At 52.0% G+C, this 21545-nt stretch overlaps 1 protein-coding gene across 1 annotated transcript; it reads right to left on the bottom strand.

Annotated features, from left to right (window-relative positions):
* Positions 1 to 607: 607 nt before the first annotated feature.
* LOC133362394 (uncharacterized) lies at positions 608 to 21276 on the bottom strand. The gene is made up of 7 exons (XM_061581336.1): positions 21089 to 21276; positions 19042 to 19084; positions 8316 to 8340; positions 7548 to 7657; positions 4283 to 4383; positions 1874 to 1976; positions 608 to 655 (listed from the first exon to the last, which is right to left on the bottom strand). Exons 1-7 carry the CDS (start codon positions 21121 to 21123, stop codon positions 608 to 610), a joined length of 465 nt encoding a protein of 154 aa, XP_061437320.1. The 5' UTR covers positions 21124 to 21276.
* Between the last annotated feature and the right edge of the window lie 269 nt (positions 21277 to 21545).

Raw genomic sequence — 21545 nt, 5'->3', positions numbered from 1 at the left:
ATCGTCACCACCACCATCACCACCACCATCATCGTCATTATCGTCACCACCATCATCATTATCGTCACCACCACCACCATCATCATTATCGTCACCATCATCATTATCGTCACCATCATCATTATCGTCACCACCACCATCATCATCATTATCGTCACCATCATCATCATCGTCATTATCGTCACCACCATCATCATTATCGTCACCACCACCACCATCATCATCATCGTCACCATCATCATTATCGTCACCACCACCATCATCATCATTATCGTCACCACCACCACCATCATTATTATCGTCACCATCATCATTATCGTCACCACCATCATCGTCATTATCGTCACCATCATCACCATCGTCATCACACTGGGTGGTGAGACACTGGGTAGTGAGACACTGGGTAGTGAGACACTGCTAGTGAGACATTGGGTGGTGAGACACTGGGTGGTGAGACACTGGGTAGTGAGACACTGCTAGTGAGACACTGGGTAGTGAGACACTGGGTGGTGAGACACTGGGTGGTGAGACACTGGGTGGTGAGACACTGGGTAGTGAGACATTGGGTGGTGAGGGAGACTTGAACGGTTGATGGAGCTGCAGCTCCTCAGTGTAAGACGACTGCGGCACGGCACACCGGACACGCGCCGCTCTCCTAAGACACACACACAGACACACACACACAGTCACACACACAGTCACACACACACAGACACACACACAGTCACACACACACACACAGTCACACACACAGACACACACAGACACACACACACACAGTCACACACACAGACACAGACACACACACAGACACACACACAGTCACACACAGATACACACACACAGTCACACAGACACACACACACAGTCACACACACAGACACACACACAGACACACACACAGTCACCACACACACACAGACACACACACAGTCACACACACACACACACAGTCACACACACAGACACACACACACACAGTCACACACACAGACACAAACACACAGACACACACACAGTCACACACACACAGACACACACACAGTCACACACACACACACACAGTCACACACACAGACACACACAGACACACACACAGACACACACACACAGTCACACACAGTCACACACACACAGACACACACACACACAGTCACACACACACAGTCACACACAGTCACACACACAGTCACACACATAGTCACACACAAACACACACACAGACACACACACAGTCACACACAGTCACACACAGACACACACACACAGACACACACACACACAGTCACACACACAAAGTCACACACACACAGTCACACACACACACAGACACACACAGAGACACACACAGACACACACACAGACACACACACAGTCACACACAGATACACACACACAGTCACACACACACAGACACACACAGACACACACAGTCACACACACACACAGTCACACACACAGTCACACACACACACACAGACACACACAGAGACACACACAGACACACACACACAGACACACACACAGACACACACACACAGACACACACACAGACACACAGAGACAGAGAGAATGACAGAGAGAGACACACAGAGACACACACACACAGTCACACACACACACAGACACACAGAGAGACAGAGAGAGACAGAGACACACAGAGACACACACAGACACACACAGTCACACACAGACACACATACACAGAGACAGAGAGAGACACAGAGACAGGCAGACAGAGAGACAGAGAGAGAGAGACAGAGAGAGACAGAGAGAGAAAGACAGAGAGACAGAAAGAGAGATACACAAATCATCATCATCACCAGCATCAGCATCATCATCAGCACCAGCACGAGCTGGTGGTGATTACTACCTGTAGCCAGGTGCGGATGCAGGCTGCGTGGAAGTGTGCGTGTGTGCAGGGCAACCTGCATATCTCTGCTCCCTCCACAAGCACCTCCAGGCAGATGATGCAGCTGGGGGCAAGAGGGGGGGGGGAATAAGTGTTTGTGTGTAGGTGTTTGTGTGTGTGTGAGTGTGTGTGAGTGTGTGTAGGTGTTTGTGTGTGAGTGAATGTGTGTGAGTGTGTGTAGGTGTTTGTGTGTGAGTGTGTGTGAGGGTGTGTGTGAGTGTGTGTAGGTGTTTGTGTGTGAGTGTGTGTGTGTCGGTGTTTGTGTGTGAGTGTGTGTAGGTGTTTGTGAGTGTGTGTGTGTGTAAGCGAGTGTGTGTAGGTGTTTGTGTGTGAGTGTGTGTGTGAGGGTGTGTGAGTGTGTGTAGGTGTTTGTGTGTGTGAGGGTGTATGTGAGTGTGTGTCGGTGTTTGTGTGTGAGTGTGTGTGTGAGTGTGGGGAGCGGTAGTGTAGCGGTTAGCGCGCTGCGCTATGAACCTGGCGACCCGGGTTCGATTCCCGCTCACGGCTAACACCAGTGACGATTATCTGAACCGGTCCTGGGCCTCCCCTAGGTCGACTCAGCCTTAAATGAGTACCTGGTGCGGTGTGTAAACATCGCCACTGGGGAGACAAAGGCGGTCGGGCGTGGTGCTGGCCACCCACCCCCTCGTGTACCGTTCCGGCCTTCATAGGTGCTACTCGCTAACAGCACTTGCCCCTACAGTCTGTTAAGGCTATATGGGGGATCTTTGTCTTTGTGTGAGTGTGTGTAGGTGTTTGTGTGTGTGAGGGTGTATGTGAGTGTGTGTCGGTGTTTGTGTGTGAGTGTGTGTGAGGGTGTGTGTGAGTGTGTTTAAGTGTTTGTGTGTGAGTGTGTGTAGGTGTATGTGAGTGTGTGTAGGTGTTTGTGTGTGAGTGTATGTGAGGGTGTATGTGAGTGTGTGTAGGTGTTTGTGTGTGAGGGTGTGTGTGAGTGCGTTTAAGTGTTTGTGTGCGTGTGTGTGAGGGTGTATGTGAGTGTGTGTGTGTATGTGAGTGTGTGTATGTGTGTGTAGGTGTTTGTGTGTGAGTGTATGTGAGGGTGTATGTGAGTGTGTTTAAGTGTTTGTGTGCCGGACGGGCAACACTGCCGTGGGCAGTGCTGTGGGGGGAGGGCCAATGCCCATTGGCCTCTCCCCTCATGGCGTCTGTGACCACCACAGTGGCTAGACGGGGGCTCTGGACGGGTGCGAGGGGCTGGTAACCCCTCCACCTTCAATTAATTACCACTAAACCACGACTTGAATATGTAACTAATAAGCTTGTGCCGGAGGCCCCGGGGGGACAGGCGTCTATGACGTCTCCTGGCCAAACCCCAATTGGCGGAGCCAGGAGATTGAATCTTCGCCCTCGGGGATCCTCCAGAAACAACAAAAAGCCACTTCGTGTGGCCACGTGGAATGTTCGAACGCTCACTGCGGAGGAGAGGCTGCCACTCCTTTGTCAGGAGCTGGACCGGTACCGCCTGGATCTCTGTGGCATTCAGGAGGTCCGGTGGACCGGCTCTGGCTCCTGCCACCATGAGGGGTGGACAGTCCTCTACTCGGGGCAGGAGACTGCCAAACAACAGGGAGTGGCTCTTCTTTTGAACAAAAGAATGAAGGGGGTGTGGGAGCGTGGCAGTGAGGTGTGGGAAGCTGTAAGCCCCAGGCTACTTTGGGCTCGCCTTCCCATCAACCAGAGGCGAAGAGTGGTGGTCGTGGTTACTTATGCCCCCACTGAAGACGAAGATCCGTGGAGGGTGCACATGGCCTGGCACAAGCGTCGTGGTGACGTCACCGCCACTTAGTGGCGAATGGCGGTTGTTGTTGTGTGAGTGTGAGGGTGTGTGTGTGAGTGTGTGAGTATGTGAATGTGTGTGTGAGTATGTGAGTATGAGTGAGTGTGAGTATATGAGTGTGTGTGTGTAATTGTGTGTGCATGTGAGTGACTGTGTGAGTATGAGGGTGAGTGTGTGAATGTGTGTGTGAGTATGAGTGAGTGTAAGTATATGAGTGTGTGTGTGTAATTGTGTGTGTATGTGAGTGACTGTGTGAGTATGAGGGTGAGTGTGTGAGTGTGTGAGTATGTGAATGTGTGTGTGAGTATGTGAGTATGAGTGACTGTGTGAGTATGAGGGTGAGTGTGTGAGTGTGTGAGTATGTGAATGTGTGTGTGAGTATGTGAGTATGAGTGACTGTGTGAGTATGAGGGTGAGTGTGTGAGTGTGTGAGTATGTGAATGTGTGTGTGAGTGACTGTGTGAGTATGAGGGTGAGTGTGTGAGTGTGACGATGATGATGATGATGACGATGGAGATGATGATAGTGATGATGACGACGATGATGGTGATGACAATGCGAGTGATGATTACTGTGTTGGCGTCTGGTCGAGGCAGGCCGAGTATCTGTGTGTGGAGAGTCTCCGTGTCTCCTCGACACTGAGCTGGTACACGGGATCTTCCAGCAGAAAATCCTGAAAAAAATCAAAACCATCACCAGCATCACCATCGTCACCATCACCACCATTATCATCGTCATCATCATCGTTACCATCATCATCATCGTCATCATCACCACCATTATCATCGTCATCGTTATCATCACCATCATCATAGTCATCATATTCCTCATCATCACTGCCACTATCATCATCATCACCACCATTATCCTCATCGTCATCATCACCACCATTATCACCATCATCATCATCACCACCATTATCACCACCATTATCATCATCATCATCACCATCGTCATCATCATCACCATCGTGACCATCGTCACCAGCGGTACGTATATGCGTACATATAAAGACAAAGATCCCCCGTGTAGCCTGTAACAGACTGTAGGGGCAAGTGCTGTTCGCGAGTAACAGCGCCTATGAAGGCCGGCACGGCACACGAGGGGGTGGGTGGCCAGCACCACGCCCGGCCGCCTTTGTCTCCCCAGTGCTAGCAATGCTGAGCACACACTGCACCAGGTATATATATTGAGGCTGAGTCGACCTAGGGGAGGCCCAGTACCGATTCAGATAATCGCTGTCACTGATGGTGTTGATGGCTGTGAGCGGGAATCGAACTTGGGACTCACACAACAACCGCCATTCGCCACTAAGTGGCGGTGACGTCACCACGATGCTTGTGCCAGGCTATGTGCACCTTGAGGCCACGTGAAGTGTCGAACGCCCGCTGGCAGGAGGTCACGGGGCAGACCCAGCAGGTGCCACGGGTCGACTGACCGAGATGACCGAGATGACTGGCTGATGCACCACCTGTGCCCCCTACTGTGCCAACTTGCTGTGCTTTAGCCACCCGGCGTTCCGCTCGTTGTTGTGAGCGTCACTCCTCCGCCCTCCGTTGTTGTTGGAGGGCGACTGCCTCCAACTGCCCAGTAGCGTCCTTCACGAGCCTCCTCCACAGAGGCCGATCTTGACACCGCTGGTACCAGTCATCGGCAAGTCCACTCAGCTCCACGTCCTCCTGTACCACATCACTCCATCTCTTCTCTAGCCCGTGCCGCGCCCGTTTAGCCCCCTCGATCCGGCCGAACAAAAGCTGTTTAGGCATGCGGTGGCTGGGCATGCGGGCTACATGACCCAGCCAACGCAGCCTTGCCTGCCGGAGGAGCTCACATCTTTCAAGGATTTGTGAGCTCCTCACACAATCCAGCCTGCAGGTTAAACCCAGGATGGATCGTAGGCAGACCAGCCTAAATGTTTATAACCGGCGAAGATGCTCCATTAGGGGGGTCCACGTTTCGCAAGCGTAGAGAAGGGATGGAATGACTGTGGCCGTGAAAGACCCAAAGCTTCGTGCGGAGCGACAGACCAGGTCGCTTCCACACAGCGTTACGCAACCGATGAAAAGATATTGCCGCTCGACTGATTCGGAGTGAGACCTCTGCTGTTAAACCGGAGCCGGTCATGAGCACACTGCCCAGGTATGGGAAACTCTCCACTCTCTCCACTACTGCCCCATCACCGATTGGGAGTTGTGGGGGTGGAGTGTCCGATGGTACAAAATACCCAGGCAGGTGCTTCGTTTTGGTGGGGCTGATAGTAAGGCCCCATCTCTTAGTGACACACTCCAGTTTTAGCAGCAGCGTCTCAAACTCCCTCCTCTGAGTGAGATGCAACCACCTGGCCATCGGAGTGGCAAAACAACCTCTACCTCCTCGTGGGGCCGGACGGACAACGCTGTCGTGGACAGTGCCGTGGGGGGAGGGCCAATTCCGATTGGCCTTTCCCCGCGGGGCATTTGTAGCCACCACGGCGGCTAAATGGGGGCTCTGGACGGGTGCGAGGGGATGGAAACCCCTCCACCTTCAATACGTCACCACTAAGAACGTCGAAAATATCTCAGTAACAAGCTCGTGCCGGAGGCCCCGGGAAGACAGGCGTCGATGACGTCTCCTGGCCAAACCCCGTTTGACAGACACACACACAGACACACACACACAGATACACACACACAGACACGCACAGACAGACACACACACACACAGACACACACGCACAGACACAGACACACAGACACACACACAGACACACACACAGACACACACACAGACACACACACAGACACACACACACAGACACACACACACACACAGACACACACACAGACACACACACACAGACACACACACAGACACACACACACACACAGACACACATAGACACACACACAGATACACACACACAGACACACACACACAGACACACACACAGACACACACACACAGACACACACACAGACACACGCACACAGAGACACTCACACACACACACAGACACACACACACAGACACACACACGCAATGACACACACAGACACATAAACACACAGACACACACACAGACACACACATGCACACAGAGACACACACAGACACACACATGCACACAGAGACACTCACACACAGACACACACACAGACACACACACACAGACACACACACACAGACACACAGACACACACACACACAGACACACAGACACACACAACAGACACACACACAGACACACACACAGACACACACACACACAGACACACACACACACACAGACACACACACACAGACACACACACAGACACACACACACACACAGACACACACACACAGACACACACACAGACACACACACAGACACACACACAGACACACACACACACACAGACACACATAGACACACACACAGATACACACACACAGACACACACACACACACAGACACACACACACAGACACACACACACACACACAGACACACACACACACAGACACACACACACAGAGACACTCACACACACACACAGACACACACACACAGACACACACACGCAATGACACACACAGACACACAAACACACAGACACACACAGACACACACAGACACACAGAGACACACACACACAGACACACACACACACAGACACACAGACACACACACACAGACACACACAGACACACACAGACACACACATGCACACAGAGACAGTCACACACAGACACACACACAGACACACACACACAGACACAGACACACAGACACACACACAGACACACACACAGACACACACACACAGACACACACAGACACACACAGACACACACACAGGGTGAGGCGGTCTGCACCTCGTAGCTGTGGTGGTGACCACCGCTGCTACTTGGATGAGGCTGTCCCCGCGGGTACAGGCGTAGCACGGACAGCAGTCGCTCCTGTCGAATCGACAACAACCGGTCGTCTTCACGGCACACGGGGGAGGGCGGGGGCCGGACGCAACATCTCCAGTTAGACACGGCGCGGGACCAGACACAGTGTAGTGTGTAGTGTATAGTGTAGTGTATAGTGTAGTGTATAGTGTAGTGTATAGTGTAGTGTATAGTGTAGTGTAGTGTGTAGTGTAGTAGTGTATAGTGTAGTGTATAGTGTAGTAGTGTATAGTGTAGTAGTGTATAGTGTAGTAGTGTATAGTGTAGTGTGTAATGTATAATGTAGTGTATAGTGTAGTAGTGTATAGTGTAGTGTATAGTGTAGTGTAGTGTGTAGTGTATAATGTAGTGTATAGTGTAGTGTAGTGTGTAGTGTATAATGTAGTGTATAGTGTAGTGTAGTGTGTAGTGTATAATGTAGTGTATAGTGTAGTAGTGTATAGTGTAGTGTATAGTGTAGTGTATAGTGTAGTGTGTAGTGTATAATGTAGTGTATAGTGTAGTGTATAGTGTAGTGTATAGTGTAGTGTATAGAGTAGTGTATAGTGTAGTAGTGTATAGTGTAGTGTATAGTGTAGTAGTGTATAGTGTAGTAGTGTATAGTGTAGTAGTGTATAGTGTAGTGTATAGTGTAGTAGTGTATAGTGTAGTAGTGTAGTGTAGATTGTGGGGCGTGACGGTGCTACTCACAAAGGCTGCGGTTGCCAGGCAGCACCTGGGAAGGGGGCAGAAGAGACGTGACGATGAGACAGCAACAGAGACTCACACAGACACTCACACAGAGACTCACACAGACACCGATAGACTCACACAGAGACTCACACAGAGACTCACACAGAGACTCACACAGAGACTCACACAGAGACCCATAGACTCACACAGACACTCACACAGAGACTCACACAGAGACGCATAGACTCACACAGAGACTCACACATAGACTCACACAGAGACTCACACAGAGACTCACACAGACTCACACAGAGAGCCATAGACTCACACAGACACTCACACAGAGACTCACACAGACACTCACACAGAGACCCATAGACTCACACAGAGACTCACACATAGACTCACACAGAGACTCACACAGAGACTCACACAGACTCACACAGAGAGCCATAGACTCACACAGACACTCACACAGAGACTCACACAGACACTCACACAGAGACTCACACAGAGACTCACACAGAGACTCACACAGAGACCCAGAGACTCACACAGAGACTCACACAGAGACTCACACAGAGACTCACACAGAGACTCACACAGAGACTCACACAGAGACTCACACAGAGACCCAGAGACTCACACAGAGACTCACACAGAGACTCACACAGAGACTCACGCAGAGACTCACACAGAGACTCACACAGACTCACACATAGACCCATAGACTCACACAGAGACTCACACAGAGACTCACACAGAGACTCACACAGACACTCACACAGAGACCCATAGACTCACACAAAGACTCACACAGAGACTCACACAGAGACTCACACAGACACTCACACAGACACTCACACAGAGACTCACACAGAGACTCACACAGAGACCCATAGACTCACACAGAGACTCACACAGAGACCCATAGACTCACACAGAGACTCACACATAGACTCACACAGAGACTCACACAGACACTCACACAGAGACCCATAGACTCACACAGACACTCACACAGAGACTCACACAGAGACTCACACAGACACTCACACAGAGACCCATAGACTCACACAGACACTCACACAGAGACTCACACAGAGACTCACACAGACACTCACACAGAGACTCACACAGAGACTCACACAGAGACTCACACAGACACCCATAGACTCACACAGAGACTTACACAGAGACTCACACAGAGACCCATAGACTCACACAGACACCCATAGACTCACACAGAGACTCATAGACTCACATAGAGATTCACACAGAGACCCATAAACACACACTGAGACCCATAGACTTACACAGACACACTCATAGACTCACACAGAGACCCATAGACTCACACAGAGACCCATAGACTCACACAGACACTCATATACACACACTGAGACCCATAGACTTACACAGACACAGACACTCATAGACTCACACAGAGACCCAGAGACCCACACAGAGACCCAGAGACTCCGAGACCCATACACACTCACACACAAACATCTACACACTCACACACACATAGGCACAAACATCTACACACCTACAACTCACACACCTACACACACCCACCCGCGTGTGTGCGTGCGTATACACACACAAAGACAAAGAACCCCCGTATAGCCTTAACAGACTGTAGGGGCAAGTGCTGTTAGCGAGCACTTATGAAGGCCGGAACGGTACACGAGGGGGTGGGTGGCCAGCACCACGCCCGACCGCCTTTGTCTCCCCAGTGGCGATGTTTACTACACACCGCACCAGGTACTCGTTTGAGGCCGAGTCGACCTAGGGGAGGCCCAGGACCAGTTCAGATAATCGTCACTGGTGTTGGCCGTGAGCGGGAATCGAATGCGGGTTTACAGGTTCATAGCGCAGCGCGCTAACCACTACACCACCGCTCCCCACACACACGCACACACATAGACACTCACACACAGACACTCACACATACAATCACACAAACACACCTACACACTCACACACCTACACACACACCCGCGTGTGTGTGTACACACACACATAGACACTCACACCTACACACACACACACAAACACACCTACACACTCACACACACACACACCCGCGTGTGTGAGTGTGTACACTCACACACAGACACTCACACACACAATCACACAAACACACCTACACACTCACAAACCTATACACACACCCGCGTGTGTGTGTACACACACACATAGACACTCAGACACAGACACTCACACATACAATCACACAAACACACCTACACACTCACACACCTACACACATACACGCGTGTGTGAGTGTGTACACACACACACAGACACTCACACACAGACACTCACACATACAATCACACAAACACACCTACACACTCACACACACACACCCGCGCGTGTGAGTGTGTACACACACACCTACACACACACATACCTACACACTCACACCTACACACACACACCACACACACCTACACACACCCCTACACACACACACCTACACACACACCCGCGTGTGTGAGTGCGTGCATCCTGACCCTCACCTCTTCCTCCTCCCCCTCCTCTTCCTCCTCCTCCTCCTCCATTTTCCCACCAACAGCAGCACCATCACCACAACCATCACAACCACCATCACCACCACCATCACCACCACCATCACCACCATCACAACCACCACCACCATCATCACCAACCACCTCTACCATCACCACCAGCCCCACCACTACCACCAGAACCATCACGACTACCACCTTCACCACCACCAGCAGCATCACCACCACCACTTCCACCACCACTTCCACCACCACCATCACCACCACTACCACCAAAACCACCACCACTTCCACCACCACCATCACCACCACCATCACCACCACCATCACCACCACCATCACCACCACCATCACAACCACCATCACCACCACCATCATCACCAACCACCTCTACCATCACCACCAGCACCACCACTACCACCAGAACCATCACGACTACCATCACCACCACCACCAGCAGCATCACCACCACCACTACCACCACCACCACCATCACCACCACCAGCAGCATCACCACCACCACTACCACCACCACTTCCACCACCACCATCACCACCACTACCACCAGAACCACCACGACTACCATCATCACCACCATTATCACCACTACCACCATCATCACCACCATCATCATCACCACTACCACCATCATCACCACTACCACCATCATCACCACCATCATCACCACTACCACCATAATCAGCACTACCACCATCATCACCACCATCATCACCACTACCACAATCATCACCACCATCATCATCACCACTACCACCATCATCACCACTACCACCATCATCACCACTACCACCATCATAACCACCATCATCACCACTACCACAATCATCACCACCACTACCACCACTACCACCATCATCACCACCATCATCACCATCATCATCACCATTATCACCATAATCACCATCAACATCACCATCATCACCACCACTACCACCACTACCACCATCATCACCATTATCACCATCATCACCATCATCATCACCATTATCACCATCATCACCACCACTACCACCATCATCACCATCATCATCATCACCACCATCATCACCATTATCACCATCATCACCATCATCACCATTATCATCACCATCATCACCACCACTACCACCACTACCATCATCATCATCATCACCACATCATCATCATCACCATCATCACCATCATCATCACCATTATCACCATCATCACCACCATCATCAGCATCATCACCACCATCATCACCATTATCACCATCATCACCATCATCACCATCATCACCACCACTACCACCACTACCACCACTACCACCATCATCACCACCATCATCATCATCACCATCATCACCATCATCATCACCATTATCACCATCATCACCACCATCACCACCACTACCACCACCATCACCACCATCACCACCATCACCATCACCACCATCACCACCACCACCATCACCAGCTCCTCTTCCACGTGCACACGTCTCGGCCTGCCCCCCTGCCCAGCGGCGACACTCGCTCTGCATCTGTGGGAGGCAGAGAGACAAGGTGCCCAGCGCTCCTCCATGTCACCACCAACATCATCGTCATCATTATCACTACCACCATCATCACTACCACCATCATCACTACCATCATCACCACCAACATCAACATCATCATCATCATCACCACCACCATCATCGTCATCATCACCACCATCGCCATCGCCACCACCAACATCATCACTACCATCACCATCGCCACCACCAACATCATCACCACCATCGCCACCACCACCATCGCCACCATCATCACTACCATCGCCATCGCCACCACCAACATTATCACTACCATCGCCACCACCATCATCATCACTACCATCACAATCGCCACCACCAACATCATCACCACCATCGCCACCACCACCATCGCCACCATCATCACTACCATCGCCATCGCCACCACCAACATTATCACTACCATCGCCACCACCATCATCATCACTACCATCGCCACCACCATTGCCACCACCAACATCACCATCACCATCGCCACCACCAACATCATCACTACCATCACCACCACCAACATCATCACCACCATCGCCACCACTAACATCATCACCACCATCACCACCACTAACATCATCACCACCATCACCACCACCAACATCATCACTACCATCACCACCACCATCACCACCACCAACACCATCGCCACCACCAACATCATCACCACCATCGCCACCACTAACATCATCACCACCATCACCACCACCAACATCATCACCACCATCACCACCACTAACATCATCACTACCATCACCACAATCGCCACCACCAACATCATCACTACCACCGCCACCACCAACATCATCACTACCACCGCCACCACCAACATCATCACTACCACCGCCACCACCAACATCATCACTACCATCGCCACCACCATCGCCACCACCCCGACCACCACCACAGTGGTGGTGGGTCACACACACCCCCACACAGACACCCCCACACACATCAGGGTCACACACACACCCACACAGACACCCACACAGTCACACACACACAGACACCCACCCACACAGACACAACAACAACAACAACAACCGCCATTCGCCACTAAGTGGCGGTGACGTCACCACGATGCTTGTGCCAGGCCAAGTGCACCTTGAGGCCACGTGAAGTGTCGAACGCCCGCTGGCAGGAGGTCACAAGGCAGACCCGGGTGCCACGGGTCGACTGACCGAGATGACCGAGATGACTGGCTGATGCACCACCTGTGCCCCCTACTGTACCAACTTGCTGTGCTTTAGCCACCCGGCGCTCCGCTCGTTGTTGTGAGCGTCGCTCCTCCGCCCTCCGTTGTTGTTGGAGGGCGACTGCCTCCAACTGCCCAGTAGCGTCCTTCACGAGCCTCCTCCACTGAGGCTGATCTTGACACCGCTGGTACCAGTCATCGGCAAGTCCACTCAGCTCCACGTCCTCCTGTACCACATCACTCCATCTCTTCTCTAGCCCGTGCCGCGCCCGTCCAGCCTCCTCGATCCAGCCGAACAAAAGCTGTTTAGGCATGCGGTGGCTGGGAATGCGGGCTACATGACCCAGCCAACGCAGCCTTGCCTGCCGGAGGAGCTCACTGATGGGACTTTGCCCAGATCTTTCAAGGATTTGTGAGCTCCTCACACAATCCAGCCTGGTTAAACCCAGGATGGATCGTAGGCAGGCCAGCCTAAATGTTTCCAACCGGCGAAGATGCTCCACCAGGGGGGTCCACGTCTCGCAAGCGTAGAGAAGGGAGGGAATGACCGTGGCCGAGAAGACCTGAAGCTTCGTGCGGAGCAACAGACCAGGTAGCTTCCACACAGCGTTACGCAACCGATGAAAAGATATTGCCGCTCGACTGATTCGGAGTGAGACCTCTGCTGTTAAACTGGAGCCGGTCATAAGCACACTGCCCAGGTATGGGAAGCTCTCCACTCTCTCCACAACTGCCCCATCACCAATTGGGAGTTGTGGGGGTGGAGTGTCCGATGGTACAAAATACCCAGGCAGGTGCTTAGTTTTGGTGGGGCTGATGGTAAGGCCCCACCTCTTAGTGGCACGCTCCAGTCTCAGCAGCAGCGTCTCCAACTCCTCTTCTGAATGAGCAGCTATTACCAAATTATCGGCATAAATAACGTGGTTGACCAATAGGGAGCCATCCCTTGATCGCACCCGGGCGTCGATCAGCCTCCCATTATATCTGTACCAAATGGAAATTCCCCCGGTACAGCTATTGAAGGCTTCACGAACTACGTGGTCAAAATAGATGTTAAATAATGTGGGAGCCAGAGGACATCCCTGTCGCACCCCAAGGTGTACAGGGAAAGGCTCCGACTCAGACACACCCACCCACACAGTCACACACACACAGAGACCCACCCACACAGACACACACACCCACACAGTCACACACACACACAGACACCCACCCACACTCACACACCCACACAGTCACACACACACAGACACCCACCCACACAGACACCCACACACCCAGTCACACACACACAGGCTCACACACACACAGTCACACACACATCCGCACAGTCACACACACACAGTCACACCCACACAGACACCCACACACACACAGTCACACACACACAGGCTCACACACGCAGGGTCACACACGCAGGGTCACACACACCCGTACACCTGTGGGCACGCTGCAGGCTCACACACACACAGGGTCACACACACACACAGGGTCACACACACACAGGGTCACACACACACACAGGGTCACACACACACACAGGGTCACACACACACACCCGTACACCTGTGGGCACGCTGCAGGCTCACACAAACACAGGGTCACACACATACAGGGTCACACACACACAGGGTCACACACACACACAGTCACACACACACAGTCACACACACAGGCTCACACACACAGTCACACACACACAGGGTGACACACACACAGTCACACACACACAGGGTGACACACACACAGTCACACACACACACACAGTCACACACACAGTCACACACACACAGTCACACACACAGGCTCACACACACAGTCACACACACACACAGGGTGAAACACACACAGTCACACACACACAGGGTGACACACACACAGTCACACACACACACAGTCACACACACAGTCACACACACACAGTCACACACACAGGCTCACACACACAGTCACACACACACACAGGGTGAAACACACACAGTCACACACACACACAGGGTGACACACACACAGTCACACACACACAGTCACACACACACACAGGGTGACACACACACACACCTGTGTGCACGCTGCAGGCTCACACACACACACAAGGTGACACACACAACAACAACAACCGCCATTTGCCACTAAGTGGCGGTGACGTCACCACGATGCTTGTGCCAGGCCAAGTGCACCTTGAGGCCACGTGAAGTGTCGAACGCCCGCTGGCAGGAGGTCACGGGGCAGACCCAGGTGCCACGGGTCGACTGACCGAGATGACCGAGATGACTGGCTGATGCACCACCTGTGCCCCCTACTGTACCAACTTGCTGTGCTTTAGCCACCCGGCGCTCCGCTCGTTGTTGTGAGCATCGCTCCTCCGCCCTCCGTTGTTGTTGGAGGGCGACTGCCTCCAACTGCCCAGTAGCGTCCTTCACGAGCCTCCTCCACTGAGGCCGATCTTGACACCGCTGGTACCAGTCATCGGCAAGTCCACTCAGCTCCACGTCCTCCCGTACCACATCACTCCATCTCTTCTCCAGCCCGTGCCGCGCCCGTCTAGCCCCCTCGATCCGGCCGAACAAAAGCTGTTTAGGCATGCGGTGGCTGGGCATGCGGGCTACATGACCCAGCCAACGCAGCCTTGCCTGCCGGAGGAGCTCACTGATGGGACTTTGCCCAGATCTTTCAAGGATTTGTGAGCTCCTCACACAATCCAGCCTGGTTAAACCCAGGATGGATCGTAGGCAGGCCAGCCTAAATGTTTCCAACCGGCGAAGATGCTCCACCAGGGGGGTCCACGTCTCGCAAGCGTAGAGAAGGGAGGGAATGACCGTGGCCGAGAAGACCTGAAGCTTCGTGCGGAGCGACAGACCAGGTAGCTTCCACACAGCGTTACGCAACCGATGAAAAGATATTGCCGCTCGACTGATTCGGAGTGAGACCTCTGCTGATAAACTGGAGCCGGTCAAAAGCACACTGCCCAGGTATGGGAAACTCTCCACTCTCTCCACAACTGCCCCATCACCAATTGGGAGTTGTGGGGGTGGAGTGTCCGATGGTACAAAATACCCAGGCAGGTGCTTAGTTTTGGTGGGGCTGATGGTAAGGCCCCACCTCTTAGTGGCACGCTCCAGTCTTAGCAGCAGCGTCTCCAACTCCTCTTCTGAATGAGCAGCTATTACCAAATCATCGGCATACATAACGTGGTTGACCAATAGGGAGCCATCCCTTGATCGCACCCGGGCATCGATCAGCCTCCCATTATATCTGTACCAAATGGAAATTCCCCCGGTACAGCTATTGAAGGCTTCACGAACTACGCGGTCAAAATAAATGTTAAATAATGTGGGAGCCAGAGGACATCCCTGTCGCACCCCAAGGTGTACAGGGAAAGGCTCTGACTCCCGGCCACGTAGTTTTACCCGGGCCCGCTCACCATCATGAAGGTCCTTAATGATCGTGAGCAGAGGGTCAGGGACTCCGAAAGCACGAAGAACAACCCAGAGCCCAGTCCTACTGATGGTATCATAGGCCTTGACCAGGTCAATAAAGCAGAGATGTAGGTCTTTTTGGAATTCCCTACACCTCTGCTGTAGCAGACGGACAGAAAATATGGCATCTGTGCAGGACCGCCCTTTCCTGAAACCGCATTGGGGCTCCGCAAGCCTCTCCTCAGCGTGCCTAGCAAGGCGATGTTGAATAATCCTTGCCAGGACCTTACCCGGCACACTGAGGAGTGAGATGCCCCTGTAGTTGTTACAGTCGGTACGGTCCCCCTTCTTAAAGAGGGGGACCACCAGGGCATCCTTCCAGTCCTGCGGAACCCGTCCAGTGGTCCAGACTGTTGTTATGATGTCATATAGGGCAGTCTGTGCACAAACGCCACACTCCCTCAGCATTTCGCTTGGGAGATCATCTCTGCCCGGTGCCTTCCCTGGTCTCAGACTCCGGATCGCCCTCAGTACTTCCTCAACAGCTGGCACCTCAGCCAGCCACTCACAGGGGGTGACCTCTTCCAATATTTGAGGCACCGCAGCCTCAGCAGGGTTATCACCACTTTGTGCCATGATGTTTTCCTGGCTGAGAGAATTTCCCTCCCCCAGGACCTCACAGAAATGCTCAGCAAATCTGAAAACCTGTTCCTGGGGGTCGGAGATTGGATCACCGTTTTTTTCTCTAATGATGGTAATAGGTGTGGCGCTGCAGGTTACTTTTTTGATGGAGTTAAATAGTGATTTGTGATCACGGGCCACTGAGGCAGACTCCATCTCCTCAGCAACCCGCGACCACCACCCATCCTTACAGCGCCTTACGGCTCTCCGAACTTCCGAGCGAAGGCTGCGGTAAACCTCCTCATTCTCTGACGTGGGATGCTGTAGGCGATGAGAGTGGGCCTGTCGCTTTTTCTCAATTAACCTGAACACCTCCTCTGTCAGCCAGGGTTTCTGGGGAGGTCTGGACCGCGTACCCAAAGCAGCCATTGCAGCTGCATGAGTCACAGTCCTAAACCTCGCCCATTTCCCCTCGACATCAGGTGGAGTGGGGGACGATGCCAACCCCAGCTGCAAGCGATGATGAAATTCTCGCTTGCAACTTTCATCAGCTAACTGAGACCAGGCCACTTTTGGTTGGAATGGGATCCTGGGTGTACACCCACCACCGGAGTGGAAGAAAGGCAGGCACATCTTACAGATGACTAGTCGATGGTCAGAGGACAGATCAGCTCCACGGTAGGTCCTGGTGTCAAGGACATGGGCTCGCATCCGCTGGTCCGTCACTATGTAGTCCAGCAGATGTTCTTGCTTGGACCCGGCATGTATCCATGATGTTGTGTGGATGCGCCGATGCTGGAAGAGCGTGTTGGTAATTACAAGCCCATGGGCTGCACAAAAATCTAGCAGCCTCCTACCGTTATTATTGAGCTGATCTGGCCCATGTCTTCCAATCACTCCAGACCAGGTGCCAGCATCATGACCAACTCGGGCATTGAAGTCACCCAACAAGATGACTCTGTCCCGAGTGGCCACTTTAGCCAGCACCTGTGACAGGAGGTCATAGAAAGAGTCTGACTCATCGGCTTTGCCTGCATCCCTCCACGGATGTTCGTCTTCGGTGGGGGCATAATTAACCACGACCACCACTCCTCGCCTCTGGTTGATGGGAAGGTGAGCCCAAAGTATCCTGGGGCTTACAGCTTCCCACATCACACACACACACACAGTCACACACACACACAGGGTGACACACACAGTCACACACACACAGTCACACACACAGTCACACACACACACACAGGGTGACATACACACAGGGTGACACACACAGTCACACACACACACACACAGTCACACACACACACAGTCACACACACACAGTCACACACACAGTCACACACACACACAGGGTGACACACACACAGGGTCACACACACACACAGTCACACACACACACACAGCTGTGTGCACGCTGCAGACTCACCGTGTTCTGTGTCTTCATCCTCTTACTGCTGCCAGAGACGGAGCTGTGGGTAACCACGTGACACAGTGACACCCACCCACAGTGACACAGTGACACTCACCCACAGTGACACAGTGACATCCACCCACAGTGACACAGTGACACTCACCCACAGTGACACTCACAGTGACACCCACCCACAGTGACATTCACCCACAGTGACACTCACTCCCCTAGGTCGACTCAGCCTCAAATGAGTACCTGGTGCGGTGTGTAAACATCGCCACTGGGGACACAAAGGCGGCCGGGCGTGGTGCTGGCCACCCACCCCCTCGTGTGCCGTGCCGTCCTTCATAGGTGCTCGCTAACAGCACCTGCCCCTACAGTCTGTTAAGGCTATACGGGGGATCTTTGTCTTTTTTTCGTGTACATTTTTACATAAAACTTTGGTGACTGCAGAAATTCATAAACTTTTTATATCTATGTGACTTTACCGAAAGAACCAAAGAATGTGTAAGTGTGTAAGAATGTAAGTGTGTGTAAGTGTGCAAGTGTGTGTAAGTGTGTGTAAGTGTGTGTGTGTAAGTGTGTGTAAGTGTGTGTAAGTGTGTGTGTGTAAGTGTGTAGGTGTGTGTAAGTGTGTGTAAGTGTGTGTAAGTAAGTGTGTGTAAGTGTGTGTAAGTGTGTGTGTGTAAGTGTGTGTGTGTAAGTGTGTGTAAGTGTGTGTAAGTGTGTGTGTGTGTGTGTAAGTGTGTGTAATTGTGTGTAAGTGTGTGTGTGTAAGTGTGTGTAAGTGTGTGTGTGTAAGTGTGTAGGTGTGTGTAAGTGTGTGTAAGTGTGTGTAAGTGTGTGTGTGTAAGTGTGTAGGTGTGTGTAAGTGTGTGTAAGTGTGTGTAAGTGTGTGTAAGTGTGTGTAAGTGTGTAAGTGTGTGTAAGTGTGTATATGTAAGTGTGTGTATGTGTAAGTGTGTATGTGTAAGTGTGTGTACGTGTGTGTAAGTGTGTAAGTGTGTGTAAGTGTGTATGTGTACGTGTGTGTGTGTAAGTTTAAGTGTGTGTAAGTGTGTGTGTGTAAGTGTGTATGTGTACGTGTGTGTGTGTAAGTGTGTGTGTAAGTGTGTGTGTGTGTAAGTGTGTGTAAGTGTGTGTAAGTGTCTAAGTGTGTAAGTGTGTGTAAGTGTGTGTGTGTAAGTGTGTGTGTGTGTAAGTGTGTGTGTGTGTAAGTGTGTGTAAGTGTGTGTGTGTGTAAGTGTGTGTGTGTAAGTGTGTGTAAGTGTGTGTAAGTGTGTGTGTGTAAGTGTGTGTAAGTGTGTGTGTGTAAGTGTGTAAGTGTGTGTGTGTAAGTGTGTGTGTGTAAGTGTGTGTGTGTAAGTATGTGTAAGTGTGTGTGTGTAAGTGTGTGTAAGTGTGTAAGTGTGTGTGTGTAAGTGTGTAAGTGTGTGTGTGTAAAGTGTGTGTGTGTAAGTGTGTGTGTGTAAGTGTGTGTGTGTAAGTGTGTAAGTGTGTGTGTGTAAGTGTGTGTGTGTAAGTGTGTGTGTGTAAGTGTGTAAGTGTGTGTGTGTAAGTGTGTAAGTGTGTGTGTGTAAGTGTCTAAGTGTGTGTGTATGTAAGTGTCTAAGTGTGTGTGTATGTAAGTGTGAGTGTGTAAGTGTGTGTGTGTAAGTGTGTGTGTGTAAGTGTGTGTAAGTGTGTGTGTATGTAAGTGTGAGTGTGTAAGTGTGTGAGTGTGTGAGTGTCTAAGTGTGTGTGTAAGTGTGAGTGTGTAAGTGTGTGTGTAAGTGTGTGTAAGTGTCTAAGTGTGTGTGTATGTAAGTGTGAGTGTGTGTGTAAGTGTGTGTAAGTGTCTAAGTGTGTGTGTATGTAAGTGTGAGTGTGTGTGTAAGTGTGTGTAAGTGTCTAAGTGTGTGTGTATGTAAGTGTGAGTGTGTGTGTAAGTGTCTAAGTGTGTGTGTATGTAAGTGTGAGTGTGTATGTAAGTGTGAGTGTGTGGGTAAGTGTGTGTAAGTGTATGTAAGTGTGTGTGTGTGTAAGTGTGTAAGTGTGTGAGTGTGTGAGTGTATGCGTGTACCTCTGGTGTTGCCGTTTGCGCGTCGGCTCCGGCATTGTGGGGATGGAGCTTTCAGAGCCCTCCCTCAATCCAGCACCACCACCGCCACCACCACCACCACCACCGCCACCACCACCGTCGTCACCACCACCACCACCGTGGCCACCGTCACGGCACTCACCACCATCGCCACCGCCGTGGCACTCAACACCACCACCACCGTCGTCACCACCACCATCGTCGTCGTCATCACCAATCCAGTTGACGTGGCCGAAAGTGACGCCGTCAAAGTCGCCGACGATGTCGCTGAAGGCGACGCCCTCCGAGTCGCTGCAGTCGGCGCCGTCGCAATCGCCGATTGCCGTCAACGTTGCCGAACATCAGGCGAACAAAGTCGCCGAAGTCGGCGAAGTTGGCCGCGGTGAGGCCCGCGGCTCGGCTAGACGCAGCAGGGCGGTGGCCGCAGGAGCCCAGTCCG

The sequence above is a fragment of the Lethenteron reissneri genome, unplaced genomic scaffold (genome assembly GCF_015708825.2).
Source record: "Lethenteron reissneri isolate LAM-NWPU_2019-01 unplaced genomic scaffold, ASM1570882v1 scaffold_1461, whole genome shotgun sequence".
Lineage (NCBI taxonomy): Eukaryota > Metazoa > Chordata > Hyperoartia > Petromyzontiformes > Petromyzontidae > Lethenteron > Lethenteron reissneri.
The sequence above is the reverse complement of the archived record's forward strand: the minus strand, read 5'-3'. Positions and strand labels throughout refer to the sequence as shown.